A 20,876-nucleotide genomic window follows, 5' to 3' on the forward strand; every position below is an offset into this window, starting at 1 on the left:
TGCATTGCCCAGAATAGACCCTCAGTGTTAGGGTTTGACCACCAGACAGGAGCTGTTGAAGGCATGAGTGATTTATCTGGCTTTACTGGGACAGTGCTGTCAGAGGTCTTTTAAAGGTTCTTTCATTTTCCCTTCTCTTTCTTTCTGTATTCAGTAGGGCTGGGTACTGTGACGATATACTGTATATCAGATGGGCACTTAAAGTGTAGTAAGCTATTTTGTTTTGGTTTACTGTACTGCTCATGTCTGGTGTAACTCTGGGTTGTTTATGGTAGCCAAGCAACGTTTAACATTTCTAAAGGGGTCATATGATGCTGCTAAAAAGAACATTTGGTGTAATGAAATGTTTATGCGGTTTAAGGCTTATAAAAACACATTATTTTCCACATACTGTACATTATTGTTTCTCCTCTATGCTCCGCCTTTCTGAAATGCGTCAATTTTTACAAAGCTCATCGGTCTGAAAAGCGAGGTGTGCTCTGATTTGCCAGCTATCCAGAGCGTTGTGATTGGCCGAATACCTCAAGTGTGTGACGGAAATGTTACGCCCCTTACTATATTGTGATGCGCTGTCCGGCCGGAGCTACGAGACATAAATATTAAAACCCATTATAAACGAGGCATTTGTTGCATCCAGTGGGGACATAATTACGGATTATAATGACTTATACTGTCTTTTTAAGCATTGCGTTGCTTCGCGCCGCGTAAACATAAAACCATGTCTGCATTTGTGATCGGAGAAATGACAAACAACAAGTGCTACTCTACACTGCTCAAAACTCGAATTTGAATCGTCAGTGGCAAATTCTTTAAATATAAAAAGCATACTTACAGTCTGAGAGTCAGAACAGGATCAGGAAACAGTCCTCCATAAAATGTGCTTGACACATCTGAATATTTGGGTTAAACTGTTCTGGAACAGTGTTGTAAATACAACTTAACCACTGATTTGTAGTCGTGTCCTCTTTTGGAAGGCCAAATAAAGTAGTTTCGTTTTCACAATGAAACAGCGTCACACACACCTTGAGTGAGCGGAGGCCGGCTTGAGTGAGCAGAGGCGGTCGGACTTGAGAACGGCGCGTCAGGTGGGCTTGCGGCAACCACATGTGACGACCCCGGGCTGGACTCACGTCCACGGTGAAAGCCGATCCGGCGATCCACAGTGCAAAGTTGATGTATTTCCTCAGCGACCAGCATGGATCAGCTCCAGGCATGACAAAGCATATCGTCCTCTTTTGGAAGGCCAAACAAAGTAGTTTCGCTTCTACAACGAAACACACAGTGTCTCCACAACATGGCCACGGCGGCAACAGCGAGAATAAAAGTTACGCCTGCCTTTGCGTGAACATTTGGGCGGCGTTATGCAAATCTTCCCACATTGTGACGTAGACATGTGGGGGCGTGTTAGAACGAGCCGTTTTAGGTAGGCGTGGTTGACTCTTAACTTTTTATGAAGAATATCTCTTTGGATTTGAGACTTTAGTCTTAGCAACTTTACAGATCTTCTTTATGCACCAAGAGCTTGTAACATTCCAAAGAGAAAGGAAAAATTTTAATTGCATCATATGACTCCTTTAATAGTGCATACAGAACTCAAGAGATTTGTGTATGTTTTGTGTATTTTATTACAGCTGTGGCTCATTTGGTCAGAGTTGTGTTTTAATTATAGTCAATTCAAGTCAAGTCACCTTTATTTATATAGCGCTTTTAACAATACAGATTGTGTCAAAGCAACTGAACAGCATTAATTAGGAAAATAGTGTCAATAATGCAAAAAATGATAATAGTAAACACTCAATTTTCAGTTCGGCATAACAGTGGAAACTAATCCCGTATTTCCTAATAATATTACCAAGTGGCAACATGTATATCGAAAATAGCAGAGGACCTAGGACAGATCCTTGTGGCACTCCATATTTTACTGGTGATAATTGAGATGACTCCCCATTTAAATGAACAAGGTGGTAGCGATCGGACAGGTAGGATCTAAACCATCTTAAAGCCTGCCCTTGAATACCTGTATAGTTTTGTAATCGATCTATGAGTATGTCATGATCTATAGTATCGAATGCAGCACTAAGATCAAGTAAAAAATTATATATATAATTTTTTTTTTTTTTTTTTTTACATGGTTGTTTTTTTCTTGGCTGTTTTTAAGATAACAATCAGCTTATCAGGAGCAAAGCAGGGCCCCTTTTTTAAATCAGTGCCTTAAAAGAGTAGCTCACCCAAAAATGTAAATTCTGTCATTAATTACTAACCCTCATTAATTATTCATTCCCTTTCTGTGCACAAAGTTTCCTCTCTTCCGTGTCAGTCTTCGGCGCATGTTCACGGGAGTACCACGACGCATGCGTGTGATGCTGCTGACACAGGAGCCGTCATTTTAATGTAGAACCCGGATGTGCTGCGCCTTGTTTACAAGCTGAGGAATGCACAAGCATGTGTCGTGGTATTCTCGTATACATGCATCGAAGACTGATATAGAAGAGAAGAAATTGTTGAATAAAGTTATTTTTGTTTTCAGAAGTATTCTCCTAGCTTCATAACATTATGGTTGAGCCACTGATGTCACATTGACTATTGTTACGTTTTGCTTACTACCTTTCTAGGCCTTGAACATGTCAGTTGCATTTCTGTCTATGCAGGGTTAGAAAGTTCTTGGATTTCATCAAAACTACCTTAATTTGTGTTCCGAGGATGTGTAAAAACCAGCAGACTGGTTGAACTTATTTTCTGCCAGTAGGTGGTGCTTATTGTAAAGCACAAACTCTGTTTCCCCTTGTAAACAAACTTTTGCACATCCTTCCTTTTCTGACACCCGCTTGTCATGGCGATAAAATGGCGTGTTACTTTGGCTATATTTTCACACTTAAAACAATAATTTGGTATTCCTCTTGTACCATTATCCTCTTTTATGCTGAGAAATAAATCTCCTGACCGTTCTCTCTCAAGTGGTTTCATTGTTGTCAGCATTAAGTCCGAGTATATTGAATAATTTGAACATTCTTTGGTAACTGATCAAGCAGACTTGCTGGAATATTATATCTATAAATAAATAAATTAGGCTCGATCATCTATTAAAGGGGTCCTATTATGCTTTCACTTTTCAACTTACGTTTGTCTGTGATGTTGCTGTTTGAGCATAAAAAAGAGCTGCAAAGTTACAAAGCTCAAAGTCCACTTCAAAAGGAGATATTTTATTTAACAGAAATCACTTCACAAAAACTACAACAAACGGCTCGTTTGGACTACAATGCAATATTTACACTGAAGCTCGCAGGCGGCTATGGTAAGGGGCATGACATTTCCTGACCAGGCTCCGAGTGGAGCCAATCACAACACACACTGGCCCAGCTGACCAATCACAGCACATTTCGTATTTCAGAAGGCGGGCCTTCAGTTGATACAGGAACTATTCGAGCTGTTCATGCCAGACTGGGGAGAGAGGTGTTGTAGTAATGTAAAGTATGTGAAAAATAATGTGTTTTTCGAACAACATGGTATGAGAGCCTGTTCTAGTACACCCCCCAAAACAAAATCAAGACTTTGTAAAAGAGCATAATAGGGCCCCTTTAACACACGTGCGTGTTTTAAAAAAAAAAAATTTGCATTTCCGTCAATGAACACGCAGCCTGCAAAACACATAAATAGCCTAAATATCAAAGAAATAATAGTTAAATAAGAAAATAGCCTTAAGAACGTTAAATACACCGGATGCGAGCGGCGCGGCACGACAAAATAGGCTATATCAGCAGTGATGACACTGGATGCGGCGCGACATGACAAATCCCCGACAGTAAACTAATGCCTCAACCTATTTATGATGTACTGTGACAAAGTTCAAATGTCCTGTAGACAGACTCGACCTGCTGTGTTGCGACGCGGTGCGACAACGAAGCAAGCGGGCGCGTTAACTCCTGGTCTGCACGCGCGCTCTGTGGAATAGGAATCGCGGCGTATGTTTCCACATTTCTTTTTAGCATCTTCCATTTACCGCTGTCTCATAAATTGTATTTGGGTAGTTTGGAGAAAGATTCACCAATTCAAACTTGACCAGCCGGGTGTTTGAGATCACGGGAACTTGAAGACACTTGTACGAACGCGGAAGGGTAACATGAATAAAGATGGCTCCAGATCAGCGATTGTATTATTTAGTTTCCAACAAGGTCCATCGCTCAACATGAAATTAATTTGCTGAATACAGAATAAACTATTTTCCTGTGCTCAAACCTGCCAATCTAAAGCATGATCTAAAGGAAACGCCATATGGCGTTTGAGGTAATTTGTGAATTAACATAGACTTAGTCTAAATAAGACAACAACCTTTGCTGTTATTACACTTGTATACAAAGCTTTGTATTATGCTTGTTTATAGATTGTGTGATGTCACGTGCACTACTGCTGGTGGCAACCGACCACCGGCGACCGTCACAGCCCTAATTCAAGCATTCAGTCAGATTTTTGTATTTACTCTATGGTGTTTATCAATCAACACCAATTGCAAGAGTACAAGAGCCAATTCTGAATTTTTCTGCTATACACTATTGCTTGGCAAAATATTGAGCAGCAACTCTGGGCATGTGAACACGCTAATCTTATTGGTTGACCAGTTTTCTTCACAGTGCGATGAAGAGATTACACCACCTCTCCATAAAAATTGTCGCATTAATGGCATGAGAATGTTCAGACCAACATGAACAGACACATTAACAGCTGTTTATGTAAATTAAAATATTAATCACTCAGAATTTTTGCAGCAAACTTTTGTCTTGGTGGTTTGGTCAAAAGGAAGTATGTTCAAATGATAACTTAAGATGCTACCTACATAGGCTGCACACTAGGCTTTGGAACTGGGCATATGTTTCGGGCTTAGTCAGAATGAGAGCATGCCTCTTACCGATTATTTTCTACAAGGCCGATGAGGAGCTGATGGCAGCGTTAAGCGTAGATGATACATTGTGACTTAATTTACACACAGTGCTAATGAAATGATGTGCAGAATGCCCTGGTTTCTGTGGAAACTGCCTTAACGTGTTCAGGGCTCTACGCTTTTCTTTTTAGGAGCACTTGTGCTCCTAACTTAAAAAAATTTAGGAGCACGTTCAAAATTTTAGGAGCACCTTCTAATCAATAATCCAAAATTTTATCGAAAAGTAGCCTTCCCATTACGAGGTGATATTTGACTCCTCTAACTTTATTAAAAGTATGTCATCTTTTGTCAAATTCTTTAAATGATATTTTATTAAAACGACAGAATAAGAACAAGTAGAATAAGGAATATAAGTTACCAATCAAATGAAATCAGTATTAACAAATTTCATTTGTAGAGGTGGCACAGAAGAACACAAAAAGTTGCTTGGTGTACTTTCAGACTTTTAATGAGGCTCAGAAGTGGAATGAGTGCAATTAAATCCATAAATTCATGATGAAATTAATGTTTTAAATATACAATTGAATATAGAAATATTAAATGATTTAAATAAATGAAAAGATACTTTAAAAATGAAATTAAAACTGCCAGCAGGTGGCGGCAAGTCACTGATTTTTATCACCGAATCATTCATTCAATTGATTAGTTCGAACGGCTGATTCATTCAGGAATGAATCAAGTGACTGTCTTTATGAATGGGTAATCATGAATCACTGACTCACTAGATACGTTTAAAAACTCCGTTCATTCATAAACGAAACACCGCTGTGTTTGAATGGAGATGCGCAGCGGCTCCGCTGTGTCTTTGTTTTAAACTATTTTCGATGACGAAATAGAGCAAAATCAGACAATAGTGTTATAGTCAGACAATGTAAGTCACTTAATATTAACTTCTTGTTTATTGAATTGTATTGTATTAAATCAGTATCACATTTACAAACTCCCTTAAAAATCATTAAAAGCTGTCACTCATCTTAGTTCATCTCGATCGCACATTTATAATCAACAAAGCTCTCTACACTGCGCAATGAATCTCTTAGTTACACCCTGTCTACACTTTGCTTATGAAAGGATTCATGAGATATGTCTGACACATTACTCAACGCTGCAAAAACACGTAGAAACCTTTGAAGCTCCCCTGAGCACAATCACAAGTATGATGATGATCGGGTCAGTCGCACTGGTGCTCCTAAAAAAAATGTCACAGTCTCAAATGCGACTGAAATGGTTGCACTGTAGAGCCCTGGTGTTCTGTATGTAGTAAAGTGCTTGTTGTGAGCAGTGGCCAAAGGTCAGAGCTAGATGATGAGCTAGATGCCATCCTATTTATCTCTTGACATTTCTTTGTAATTTCTGTTGTCTATTAGATGATATTGGTGCATGTTTCTACTTCAGTCTTCTTTTAGCAATAAAAATAGCTCCTAAATCTGTGAAACGTTAGGAGTAGTGAAGAGGACTCCTAAGTCACGAAGACCAAGCCACAAATATACTAAAATGGCTGTTGCCGGCAATCTGCCTTTGAACGTAAACATTTGATAATTATGACCTTTTAAAAAGGTATCGCCTTTGGTTTTGGAGGTTATCCCAACTCCAAATTTTCCTTTGATTATATCCTTGTTTTCATTAACCAGTTGGGCAAGAAGTAGGCTAACAGCTGTTCTTGCGTCCAGTTGTTGTTGTTTTTTTTGTTTTTTTTTACTTTTGCATTTATTACTATCAGCCATGATTATTCTACTCTGTTAATTAAAAGGCTGTTTATATTAGAAGTCGACCGATTCATCAACACGATAGTTGATTGGCGGAAATATCGGTTATCAGCAAAAATCCATGCGATAGTTTTCCGGGATGCGTCCGTTGCTGGAGTGGCTGAGAAAGGTCTGCTTCCATTATACAGTACGAGAGCTGCCTCGAAAGGTGGAAATTACTAACAGCACTTGTTGTTTGTTTTGACACGTGAAACTTCAAACACTCATTTAAATGCAGCCGACAGAAAATCCTGCCACGAAACAGTGTCATTCACATAGTTTTCCATTAAATTACATTATATATGTCCCAAATTGTTAATGTACATAATAACTTCACCCTAAATAAACTTTTTCGGACCGGCACTTGAATTGAGCGTGACCCGTCTGGTATGTGATACCCATGAGTTGACATAGCCGCAACGTGGTGCTGTGCTTCTCGTCCGGTGTGTGACCGGCATGTTTTATTTTGATTAGATTGTTTATTAAAGGGCACCTATTATGCCATTTTTACAAGATGTAATATTGGTCTTGGGTGTCCCCAGAATGTGTCTGTGACATTTCAGCTCAAAATACCCCACAGATAATTTATTATAACCTCTGGAAAATGTCATTTTGGGGGCGTGTCTAAAAAAAGAGCTGTTTTGGTGTGTATCACTTTAAATGCAAATGAGCTGCATGTTCCCGCCCCCTCTCCAGAAGAGGGCATTGCATATACGTCTCTGCGTAGCATACCTACAGCAATAAACAGCCGGTAGCAGGGCTCCAGACTAACTATTTTTACAAGGAGCACTGTAGCCCCTTACTGAAAATTTTTAGGAGCACAAGCAGGAAATTTAGGGGCACACCTTAAATTAGCCTGCAATGCAATCGTTCACACATTTTCCCCATTTTAACTGTATTACTGACAAATGTTTTGATAATAAATAGACTTAACTCATAGAAATTACAATGTGCATTATTCTTTTAATTTCAGAGGGATATGACATACATTATATATAAATATATATATATATAAATATATATATGAGAGATGAAGTTACTATTTTGCATTATTAAAGTGCGTATACTATTCTGTGTTGTTATTATTAACCCCCACGAAAGCCACAAAAACATTATAAAGCACCATAAAGTTTTCGTGCACTATTTAAAGTGTTCTGAAGTTGTTCAATAGTTTAATGTGAGGTACAAATGATAAATAAATATTAAAGTCAAGTTCACGTAAACTCTTCTCTCCACTGCGGCTGTCTGTCATCCTGCATTCAGACTGCGTGTCGCGTTCGGTTAGTCAAGACGATGAAGCTCTCTCCAAAATGATTAAATGTTCATAATGTTATACTTGATCTGTAAATAAAGATAAATGGTTTCGCATAAAAGGAATTCATCTTGCTGGAGTTTCTTGCTGTTTCTAAATCGTGTAAATTTCTACCTGATATCTGGTTAATCACAAGACTGGAGTAGAAAGCACTATGAATTGCTCGTCACGAGCACAGTAACTGAAATTTAAACCCGTTAAAAGAAAAGGCTCCATAAACTTTAATACACTATGCATCAATATCTCTTAACTTTGTGCTTTGAACTTCTCTGTGGAACTGTGTGCTGTGACTCCCGTGTTGCTTCAAGCGCATCGTTCTGCGCACGGGATGCGCCTAATCGCTTTGAGCCGCTCTGTATTTGGAGCCTTTAGTATCGTAATACTTATGCGCAATGAGAGATTATTAATAGCCTTTCTTGTTCGTCTTATCTATCATATGTTGCTGCCTCATTACTCTGCTATACATTTAAAAGAAATGTCTTTTAATTTATACAGTATTCAAAATTTTAAGTGGATCAAAATAGTTAATCAAAGTTGTGCTAAGACAAGAACGGGTATTGTTTTGGTTTTAAGACAACTTGATGAAAGGTTTTGATTCACTTCAAATGTTGACTACTATAGAATATATTTATATATAAATATATGACTTTTTTCATTTCATGTATTTTACAACAATACAAAGAGCAATGTGTAGGCCTACCAGATTTAGTCCTATAGTCCTACACTTTTATTTGTTACCCACTAAATAGTTTTTTTTTTTTTCAATAGAAGTTTAGGATTTTATAAAATTGTGCACTCATGATTATCCGTTAATCTAGTTTATAATAGTATTTTTGTCATAGATGATGATTATATATTTTTTTGTTTATTTTTTCTTTATAATGAAGCTGTCTATATTTAGTAGATTGTGCGTGTAACATTCAAAAGGGTGATGATGGACCTACACATTGAGGTATACAAGTTCTACACTGATTTAAAAAATATCGGTATTGGTTCTGAAAAAGTTGTATCGAGCCAGCCCTACACAGAACACAGGGATTGCTAACGAGACATTGTTGACATTACAGCTGCTCGAGTGCGGAGAAAATGGAGGGCAGCATACAACCAAACACAACTAGCTGAGGGCGGAAACTATAGCAATGCAGGGCTGTCAATCAGCCCCAGTGGCCTGGCCCTATGCAATGTGATGTCACATTGCATAGAGAATCAAAACGGCAGGCCTAGTGAGACTGGTTTGGTTTAAAGGGGATTAAAAAATGAGGAGTGGGTGAATTTTTATCATTGTAGGGTGGTTGTGTTCACACACTGTCAACACACATTTATGTCCAAACACCATGTAAAAGTGGATTTTGCATAATAGGATTCATCTTGCTGGAGTTTCTTGCTGTTTCTAAATCGTGTAAATTTCTACCTGATATCTGGTTAATCACAAGACTGGAGTAGAAAGCACTATGAATTGCTCGTCACGAGCACAGTAACTGAAATTTAAACCCGTTAAAAGAAAAGGCTCCATAAACTTTAATACACTATGCATCAATATCTCTTAACTTTGTGCTTTGAACTTCTCTATGTGGAACTGTGTGCTGTGACTCCCGTGTTGCTTCAAGCGCATCGTTCTGCGCACGGGATGCGCCTAATCGCTTTGAGCCGCTCTGTATTTGGAGCCTTTAGTATCGTAATACTTATGCGCAATGAGAGATTATTAATAGCCTTTCTTGTTCGTCTTATCTATCATATGTTGCTGCCTCATTACTCTGCTATACATTTAAAAGAAATGTCTTTTAATTTATACAGTATTCAAAATTTTAAGTGGATCAAAATAGTTAATCAAAGTTGTGCTAAGACAAGAACGGGTATTGTTTTGGTTTTAAGACAACTTGATGAAAGGTTTTGATTCACTTCAAATGTTGACTACTATAGAATATATTTATATATAAATATATGACTTTTTTCATTTCATGTATTTTACAACAATACAAAGAGCAATGTGTAGGCCTACCAGATTTAGTCCTACACTTATTCACTTTTATTTGTTACCCACTAAATAGTTTTTTTTTTTTTCAATAGAAGTTTAGGATTTTATAAAATTGTGCACTCATGATTATCCGTTAATCTAGTTTATAATAGTATTTTTGTCATAGATGATGATTATATATTTTTTTGTTTATTTTTTCTTTATAATGAAGCTGTCTATATTTAGTAGATTGTGCGTGTAACATTCAAAAGGGTGATGATGGACCTACACATTGAGGTATACAAGTTCTACACTGATTTAAAAAATATCGGTATTGGTTCTGAAAAAGTTGTATCGAGCCAGCCCTACACAGAACACAGGGATTGCTAACGAGACATTGTTGACATTACAGCTGCTCGAGTGCGGAGAAAATGGAGGGCAGCATACAACCAAACACAACTAGCTGAGGGCGGAAACTATAGCAATGCAGGGCTGTCAATCAGCCCCAGTGGCCTGGCCCTATGCAATGTGATGTCACATTGCATAGAGAATCAAAACGGCAGGCCTAGTGAGACTGGTTTGGTTTAAAGGGGATTAAAAAATGAGGAGTGGGTGAATTTTTATCATTGTAGGGTGGTTGTGTTCACACACTGTCAACACACATTTATGTCCAAACACCATGTAAAAGTGGATTTTGCATAATAGGTGCCCTTTAATTGGTTATCGGTCTGTGCAGTCTAACCTAGTTATCATTATTGGTAAAAACCACTATTGGTTGACCTCTAATAAAGATGAGAACAGTATGTTAAATTTTTTTTACAAAAATTTAGTAAATATTTAGTCTTCTCCACTAACCGCTTTGTAAGATGAGAGAGATAAATGAACATGCGTATGTTTGTATGATGTAAATCATTGTGCACATGCGAAGGGCAGTGATGCATTTTTAAAAAATCTGTTTAAGCAAATGGTCAGATTCGAGTGTTTATATGCTCAATATTTGCCTGTTGATCATATTATACAAGGTTGACACCACCCCTTTTAATCCAGTTGTTATGGTTATTTCGGTGAATTTACACGTTGACCCTGACGTTGACGTTGAGTAGTAATCAGACACAAACTCTCAAAAGTACAGCATCCTACTTCAGCAGTCTGAAGTAAAAAACTAAAGGTTTAATTCTGTTGTTTCTGATGTGTCATTGTAGCCTGCTGAGGAAGTAGCATACTGTTCTCTGTGCAATTGATTAAAACACACTGTTCTCCTGTGATCTCTCTGTGACAGGCTTCTAAATTAGGCTTGCTATCCTTTAACTGTCTCACTCTTTGCCCTTCGTTCTGATTATTCTGAGTTTAATGCTGTATGTTTCTCGTTCTAGGTTTGAGGAAGTCCACTAAGAAGCGTAGTGAGTCTCCCCCAGCAGAGCTCCCCAGCTGTCGGAGGAGCACACGTCAGAAGACCACGGGCTCTTGCGCCAGCACCAGGTACTGAACCGCCAGCCTCTTCAAACCCCAGAGCAGCCTACTTAGCTAGAACATGCACAAGCTAAGCAATACATGTATGTGCCCCACTGGCTGTGCATGACATTTTATTGCTCATTTCCTTTGGAGAAAAATTGCACATACTGGAGAAATATGAGTCTTTCTAGTGTGCATGTATCGAGCCCCTGTTTTTACACATGCTGTCAAATGAAGTATGCTTTGAAAGGCAATCCGCTTGCTAAGTCCTGACGAAAGCATAGCTGTTTTCTGGGTCCAAGCCTCTATTAGTTTCACTGGGCAATACTATCTCAACAGCTGCTTATGAACACTGCACATTTAAGCTAAGCACTTAAATCTTACAGTGTATACTACAGTCTCTGCTCACAGTGTCTGTAGACATACCCTTTCACTTCAATAGGCTGTAGTTAGGGTAAAAGCCATATTACATTTTTTCGAGGATGAAAATGTCTTTACAATGGCACGCATTTTATAAACTTTCTAAATATTCTGATTTTTACAACTGTCAGAACTCTTATGGAGTTTTTGTCTACTAAAAGTGTTTGTTAAAAGTTGTATTATCCATTGAGGATGCAATCCATACTAGTCTTGCTAATGTATTTGTTGCGGTCGTATTTACTGTTTTTACTGTTTACAAAATCCAGGCACCTGAGGGTGAAAGATTTCCCCACACAAATTTGGCAATGGGTTCAAATTTGTCACATGGAATTCTTTTGTTCGGTTACTTACTTTACTGGAACTTCCAGTTCATCCTCATAAGAAATTGGGTGCAACGTTTTGGATTATCTAGTAGAACTTTTTTCTCACTTTATTCTGAATGCTTGGAAACCTTGATTATAATTGGCTAAGTGTAATTTAAAGCCATTGTGAAAAACTTATCACATATCACACACATCACCTCATTACATCAATAAATTCAGTTATTGTTGCTTTATTTTATAAAACATTGCAATGTGTTAGTCTTTTTATAAAATGAGTGAGTCATTGCTAACAACACCCCATTCCTAACAATGTCCCATTCACACCAAGAACGATAAATGTTAATAATATTGGCATCTGCACTGATGATAACGTTCTGTTTCTTATTAGTGTGTGCTACAGTTATGTCGTCTTTTGCTTTAAATGCTCACACACTTTAAAGTTGGATTGATTCTGTGCTGTTTGGCTATGGACATTTTATTAAAGTAAATAGTGTATTTTGATAGTTTGGCATCATTTGAGTGTAGTATGTGTGGATTTTAATGAGAATATTGGTCTTTCTTTTTCCCTGTTTTTTTTCTTTCTAGTCGGCGAGGCTCAGGCCTGGGCAAGCGCGGAGCAGCCGAATCTCGCCGACAGGAGAAAATGGCCGACTCCGACAACAACCAGGATGGGGCCAATTCATCGGCCGCGCGCACAGAGGAGACACCACAAGGGGCGTCAGGTAAAAGAGCAGCAGTGTAATGAGATTTTACTATACATTGTATGCCCCTGGGCTTGAGGTTAGGTTTGGGCCCCATACCTATACTACAAATGCCCTCAACTAGAACATTATTATGGAGTAACACAAAATGCACAAAAATTAAAATATGCTTTCAGGTTCATATTCTGTATACAATTAATAGGCAACATGTCTAGCCTAGTCAAAGTTTAGATATAATATTAAATAGTCACTATAATACAATAAACAGGATGTGATCTCTCAGGTGTGAGTCAGACAGCAAGACGAGACGGCAAAAAGAAAGGATGTGATGTACAGAACATGGTAACTACAGTAATTATCAAAGTGGGAATTGATGCCCTCTGGGGGCATTTGGCCAGGGGTGTTTTTACACCACAGACAAGGTTTGAGAAGAAAAAAATCATTATGAAAATATAATTATAATTAAATGTTCTTTCTCACTTCAGGCCTTATTCTAATGTCATATATAACTGTGATGTTCTGCAAAACAACAAGCTTTAAAACACTGTTTTCTTACTGGTGAAAATCAGATGGTCAAATCTGTTTTCTCTCAGGTACATCGCAGTGTAAGCTTCACAGTGAACATTACTACATCACTGTACTGACTCTCGTCAACGTAGTCCATATCAACAACAAAAATGTCTCGACTCCATATAGTGGTTATTTTGGGATAATCCCAGGTATTTTGAGCAGCAGGATTATAAAAAATGTGCTAATATAAAATAAAATTAAGTAGCCTGTATAAAATCGCTAAATAAATCTATCTATCAGTACTTTTTTACTTGAGTACATAAAAAACCGAGTACTTTTGTACTTTCACTTGAGTAAAATTGAAAAAGGAGTACATTTACTGGAGTAATATTTTATTATGCGTATCTGTACTTTTACTCAAGTACTTGATTTGTGTACTTCGTCCACCACTGATAATTTTTGACTGGCACATAACTGAACAAATGTAAACGGGTTAAGGCGGGGCCCCTGGGCTGCAGCCCATTCAAGCCCAATGGTAAGTCCGGCCATGATTGTATGCGATACTATGACCGTATGAGTTAAGAGCACAATGACTGTCTTAATATCGGCATGAAATGTTTTATTGTATGTTGTGGCCTCCTATGCTCATTTTCTCTTTCTGCTGTGAAGCGTCTAGCTCAGTGGCTGGAGCTGTTGGCATGACCACCTCTGGAGAGAGTGAATCAGATGACTCTGAAATGGGAAGACTGCAAGGTATGTGTGCGGTAGTCCTGTTACTCATGTACATACTATGTACTCCTTTTAGTAATTACAGTTACTAGGTAACAACTAGGTACTAACCCTGAACCTACCCCTACCCCATGTAGTTACCTTATATCACCAGTACTTTCTTAGGTAGGTACACCAAGTACACTGTAAGTACATGTAAGTTCACGTACTGTAAAATAAAGTGCAACTATGTGTGCTCTACCTGTTATTTCATTCATTTCATTGCAGTGTTTTTTTATAAAGTTTAGTTATTTGTGAAGATAATATAATTGTATCTTCAGTGATATTGTTATTATTGTTATATAGTTTTTTTTTTCTTTTAATGAAAATATTCTTTCAGTTTAGTCAATGTCATGTCAGTTCATTTTAACCAACGTTACTTTGATTCAAATGGCATCTAATTTTAGTAGATAAAAATAATGTTTTAGTTGAAGGGAGTATTTAACTGAATATTCAAACATTTTATATGTAACTTTTTTGTTTAAAAACCCTTACATTTAAAAAAACTTGTAGAAACCCTGGGTTGTTCTTGCCTTTCTCTTCTTACCCTCACATCCTACTTTCTTCTTGTCTTCTTTTTGCAGATCACACTATTACAGATGGAGCATAATTTTGATATTGTGAGTATTTCTGTGAGAACTTCTTTGAGTGGGTGCATGTGTCCGTGCAGAGTCAGAACATTGTGCGAGCCGATTGCAGAGAATGGCAATGATTTCAACCATCTATTCAGTCATTCAATTTTGACACTTAAAATTAGAGAATAATGTAATAACTGTTCACCCCATGTGTCCTTTCCTCAGATGAATCATGCATCTCGCGCCCTCACATACATGATGGAGGCTCTGCCACGCTCCTCGGCTGTGGTGGTAGACGCCATCCCTGTCTTCCTGGAAAAGGTAAATTGCACCTCACCATTCCTTTGAAACCTGGCTGCCAATTATGTGGATGGCATAATTAAAGGTGCTATATCAAGGAAAGCAGGTTTTTCTTTTGAAATAATAGTATAAATATAGACATCGAATTTTGCCCCGCTCACTTTTTACCAACTAAGTTGCAAAAACAAGTTACAACATCACAACCACTGTCAGGTATTACACTTACATTCACATATTCAGTGTCTGCCATCTTGATGGGAGTCTGACATTTCGTATATGAGGAAGTTAGCCAGTCATGAAAAAGAGGTGTCTTTGTATATGTTGTCTCAAATCCATGTTTCCCTTGTGCCCACAGCTTCAGGTAATACAGTTTATCGATGTGGCAGAGCAAGCTTTGACTGCCCTGGAGATGTTGTCACGGAGGCACAGCAAAGCCATCTTACAGGCTGTGAGTACTGATGCTTTCTGAGTGTCGTGTTTCTTAATTACTAGATCAACCAATATGATAAGACACCAGTCAAACTGAATTAAATTTAATAATCACAAAAAAACTTCAAAGCATTAAAATAGAGTAGATGTGTGGACACCGGTGTGCTTTGAATGTGGAATCTGTTCTGTTGGCCCAATTTGATTTATTACAGAAAATGACATTCCACTAAGGCTGTGCTGTTTTATTGAAAATGTCTATAGGGAGGTCTGGCTGACTGTTTGCTGTACTTGGAGTTCTTCAGCATCAATGCTCAGAGGAACGCATTAGCCATCGCTGCTAACTGCTGCCAGAGCATCACGACGGACGAGTTTCACTTCGTCGCTGACTCTCTGCCCCTGCTCACTCAGAGACTCACACACCAGGTGATGAGCTGAAAGACAGCCGAGATCTCATTCACAAGAGCAGATGCACGGCTGTCGTGTCTAGATGTGTAACACAAACATAAACACCCCACAAGGAAGTAAGCGATATGTTTGCCGTAGTGTTACTGGTGTGAATCACACCTGTTTGACTTTCAGATGCTGTACTTTGGGTGTAAACAATAAAATCTGTCTACCTCAGGTGTATCAGCATTTTTATTATGACTTTTGTTTTTCAGGATAAAAAATCGGTTGAAAGCACTTGTCTCTGTTTTGCCAGGCTGGTGGACAACTTTCAGCATGAGGAGGTGAGAAATGATTACTCGCACACACAAACACGGCAAATCTTATTAACCTTAAACCTGTGTCTGATCAATTTTAGCAAATTTGTTTGTTTAAATGGTTCATTTCAAGGGGATAATTAGTAAATAAATCACTTAATGAGTTATCACTTACTGTTTCAGGAGTGGATTTTTGTTTTTTTACTTTAAAGCAGCTTTGTATTGTTACACTGTCGGTTATAATATATATTAAATCAACAGTGTGTACTCTTTTTTCCGTTTTACCTGTACACAGATCTCTGCTTTTGTTTGTCAGCAAAATGCTTTGCGTCATCCGGTGGACACTGCACAGCTCCAGGGCTTTCGTTAAAACCACAGATTTTGAACATCCATTTTTTTATATTCTAAAAATGAATTGTGGGGGGTGTTAACAAAAAAGTTAACACCAGTTTTTTTCTCTGCTTTTTTTTTTGTTGTGTTTAGTCATCTTGCCTGCTGTGAAATTAGCCTTTTTCTGCTTTTCATTCTCATTTCTGGCCAGTCATTTAAAGTGCATTTTAGCAGATAATGTTTGTTGTTACATCTCTTTATTATTTATTAGGTAGCCGCAATTTAATTTGTGAGTTCAACTGATTCAATTTTAATATTTCATACAAATGGGCAGCATGTAGGTTTTTTATTTATGTAATTATATAAATACATATTTCCTCATAAAGAGTATTTCAGAATTCCGTAGTTAAACACTACAGAATATGTATAATTTAGTGTGACCTCATTAACCGCTGACCTGTGTGTCACTGTGTCACAGAACCTGTTACAGCAAGTGGCGTCACGGGACCTGCTGACCAACATCCAGCAGCTGCTGGTGCTCACTCCACCCGTGCTCAGCTCCGGCATGTTCATCATGGTAGTGCGCATGTTCTCTCTCATGTGCTCCAACTGCCCATGCCTGGCTGTGCAGCTCATGAAACAGAGTAAGTCACTCACATGCACGAATAGGCAGTCCTGTTTTTATTAGGAAATAAATGGCAACGCTGAATGTGGTTCTTAAGAGCATTTTGTTTTGCACTTATTCAAGATGAAGATCGATATGTGGCCTGTTTTATGAACTTCAAGTAAATGTATATTGAGTGACTGTGCGTTTTGTGTGTTTGTAGATATAGCAGAGACCCTGCGTTTCCTGCTCTGTGGCGCATCTAATGGGAGCTGTCAAGAGCAGATTGACCTCATTCCCAGAAGCCCCCAGGAGCTTTATGAACTCACCTCACTCATCTGGTATATGAAACCTCTCCTCGATCTGTGTGGTTCTGTCAGTGACATCTGATTAACATGCTCTGAGTAAACAGAGAAATTATGAAGCTTAAAGGATTAGTTCACTCCAAAATGAAAATTGTCATCATTGCTGTAATGAGAGTGTTTGATCACTGTTTTATCTCTATGCTGTAGTGAGCTGATGCCATGTCTGCCCAGAGAGGGCATCTTTGCGGTTGACACCATGCTAAAGAAAGGTAGTGCTCAGACCACAGAGGGCGCCATCTGGCAGTGGAGAGATGACAGAGGCCTGTGGCACCCGTACAACCGCATTGACAGCCGCATCATTGAAGTATGTTCAGCGCAGTGCAGATGTAGTTTAACGTGGCATTCAGAAGACCAGTTAATATTTCAGAATCACCATTTGATCTTAATTGCTCACTTTTTCTTAGACTGCACACCAGAACGGAGAAGACGAGATAAGTCTGTCGACACTCGGCCGTGTCTACACCATCGACTTCAACTCTATGCAGCAGATAAATGAAGACACTGGCACTGCCCGTGCCATTCAGAGAAAACCCAACCCTCTGGCCAACCCCAACACAGGTGCACATCCCACACTTATACTATATTTAAAGGGTTAGTTCACCCCAAAAATGAAAATTCTGTCATTAATTACTTCAGAACACAAATTAAGATATTTTTGATTAATTCTGAGAGCTCTCTGACCCTCTCATAGACAGCAATGTAATTACCACGATCCAGGTCCAGAAACGTAGCAAGGAGATCGGTAAAATAATCCATGTGACATCAGTGGTTCAACCGTAATTTTACGAAGCTACGAGAATACGTTTTGTGCGCAAAGAAAACAAAAAATAGCGAATTTATTCAACAATTCGTCTCCCCCACATCACCCTGGTGCCATTTTGGAAAGTATCCACTGAACGTAAACAGTGTATGCTGTTCTGTGTCAGCTGCGTCACGCGGATACGTTGTTTTCGTTCAAAGCATAAACAATGTAGAAAATCAAAAATATCTTCATTTGTGTTCCGAAGATGAACGAAGGTTTTAGGGGTTTAGAACAACATGAGGGTAATTAATGACAGAATTTTCATTTTTGGGTGAACTAACCCTTTACAGGGTTCCCACGCTTCTTGAAAGTACTAGAATTTCAGACATATGGATTCAAGGCCTGGAAAGTACTTGAAAACAAACATAGGTCCTTGAAAGTGCTTGAATTAAATTTGAAATAAATTCTGTTTATGGCGCTATTAAAAAAATTGTCCTATATGTTCTGTCAAAGACCGAACAAGCGGCACTAATGATTGGGGGTGGAGATGGGGGAGCGCGGAAAAAAAAAACGTGTGTTGACGCGCAGCCTAGAGACCTGAGCGGGACAGTTTTCTTAAGCCCGCTCCCCCTGAATTTCTGACCATTACTGCCCACTCCCGCAACGTGTGTGTCACGCTCCCGCAAACATTCTTATTGTCTTATTGTATATATTGCATCAACGAAAATAGTTCCAAATATAGTAACAGCTGAGCCGCTGTGCATCTCTAAAAGCAAACACAGTCGAGTTTCATTCATGAATGAAAGTGCGTTCTTGAACGAATCTAGTGAGTCAGTGATTCATGATTACCCATACATAAAGATTTCATTCCTGAATGAATCAGCTGTTCAAACGAATCAATTGAATGAATGATTCAGTGATAAAAATCAGAGACTTACTGCCACCTGCTGGTGGATTTAGTTTCATTATTAGCGTATAATTTCAGTCATTTAAATCATTTAATATTTCTGTATTCAAAATGTTATATTTAAAACATTAATCTCCACATGAATGTATGAATTTAATTGCACTCATGCCACCTCTGAGCCTCATTAAATGTCTGAAAAGGTACCTACAAACTAATGATTGGTAACTTATTGGTCTTATTCTACTTATTATATTGTTTTAAATATACATTTTAAAAAGCTTATAAACATACATTTTTAAATTTGACAGATGAAAATGATGCCATTGAAAATGTAAAAAGAAAATACCCCTGTAAGTCACTTTAAGGAGTCAAATGTCAGCTCGTATTAGGCTAATTTTTTATCAGAATTTTGGATTATTGATCAGAAGGTGCTCCTATTTTTATTTTTTTAATTAGGAGGACAAGCGCTCCTAAAAAAAAAGGAAGCATAGAGTGAATCAGAGAAAGCTGAGAGTGTAACAGTATATTAGATCCGTGCATGAGGTCTTAAAGAGACCGCAGCCTAAATAAACCTGCTGCTGCCTTTCATTATACAATGAAGACTATCCACTGATATTTTACAGTCGAGTATAGATTATAGTTAGACCTAACTGAAAACATTTCTTGTTTTTGTTTGTGCTATTGATTGTCATTAATTTATTTGTTCTTATTTTATTATTTACTATTTACTTGTCTTTTTTTAGTTAAAATAAGGCCATGTCCACACGTACAGGAGTTTTTCCTCCCGTTTTTTTAAAAATCTCCGTCCACATGGAAATGCAAACGCGTGGTCCATGAGAAATAGTCCTGCCACCACAGCTGGAAAAAATCCTAGAGGAAACACTGCATGCATTTAATAAAATTAGAAAAATGCATTTACAAAGCTATAAAGAAAATGCCCCTGAAATCACTTTGAGTCAAATGTCAGCTCATATTATGAAGGCTAATTCTTGATCAGAATTTGATTATTGATCAGAAGGTCCTCCTACATTTTTTAAATTAGGAGGATAAGCGCTCCTAATTACAAGACGACAAACACTGCTCTTAAACTGGGGGTGTGACTGGTATGGCTGTGGAATGGGGTTTGGCTGAGGAAAAATTCAGTCAAAAGATTTTTTTTGCTTTAACCCCATAATTTTCGCACATCAGGGAGCCGCTATCAATATCCGGGGTATTGAAATCGCATTTGAATAAGCGCTTGCTGTTCAATTTCACTTTCGATTTTGCGATATAGCGGCACTCTGTGTAAAGGGAGCACATCTTACAGTGTGTGCATAATTATTAGGCACGTTGATATTCTGATCATATTTTTTTCCAAGCACATTTTACCAATTCCAAACCACATCAATCTTAATAACTACTATTATTTTTGTATTTAATAATTTAGAAGTGATACTGTATATAATTGTCCATGAAGGCTAGAAATGAAAAACTCCTTAAGGTGTGCAGAATTATTAGGCAGGGTTTTTTTATGGCTGAAATGAGCCAAAAAAAGAGATTTAACTCCGACTGAGAAGACAAAAATTATTAAATCCCCATGAGAAATATTAAAAACGAATGCAATACAGAAATGTCAAAGTTAAGGCATGACCATTGGTCAGCAAAATGCTCACTGGGACAGCGGGGTCAGAAAAAAACCGGTGAAGAAGAAAAGACAAACGTTAACTGCAAAAGAATTAAGAATTAATGTGAAGAATTAGGTGTGAAACCATCAGGAAGCATTTAGTCTCTAGCGCCACTATTTTCCAGAACTGCAACCTACCTGC

General features: G+C 38.1%; 1 protein-coding gene across 1 annotated transcript in view; it reads left to right on the forward strand.

Moving 5' to 3' along the window:
* LOC107566684 (E3 ubiquitin-protein ligase TRIP12) overlaps positions 1–20,876 on the forward strand; it is a 65,877-nt gene that overhangs the window by 29,376 nt on the left and 15,625 nt on the right. The window contains exons 6-18 of the mRNA XM_016252196.1: positions 11,318–11,423; positions 12,725–12,861; positions 14,020–14,142; positions 14,464–14,468; positions 14,703–14,738; positions 14,919–15,014; positions 15,349–15,441; positions 15,684–15,845; positions 16,082–16,150; positions 16,932–17,097; positions 17,281–17,398; positions 17,570–17,726; positions 17,827–17,980. Coding sequence (XP_016107682.1) covers positions 11,318–11,423; positions 12,725–12,861; positions 14,020–14,142; positions 14,464–14,468; positions 14,703–14,738; positions 14,919–15,014; positions 15,349–15,441; positions 15,684–15,845; positions 16,082–16,150; positions 16,932–17,097; positions 17,281–17,398; positions 17,570–17,726; positions 17,827–17,980 — 1,422 coding nt within the window. The remainder of the gene's footprint in view (positions 1–11,317; positions 11,424–12,724; positions 12,862–14,019; positions 14,143–14,463; positions 14,469–14,702; positions 14,739–14,918; positions 15,015–15,348; positions 15,442–15,683; positions 15,846–16,081; positions 16,151–16,931; positions 17,098–17,280; positions 17,399–17,569; positions 17,727–17,826; positions 17,981–20,876) is intronic.

Source organism: Sinocyclocheilus grahami, unplaced genomic scaffold, assembly GCF_001515645.1.
Source record: "Sinocyclocheilus grahami isolate Dianchi unplaced genomic scaffold, SAMN03320097.WGS_v1.1 scaffold1092.1, whole genome shotgun sequence".
NCBI classification, from domain to species: Eukaryota; Metazoa; Chordata; class Actinopteri; order Cypriniformes; family Cyprinidae; genus Sinocyclocheilus; species Sinocyclocheilus grahami.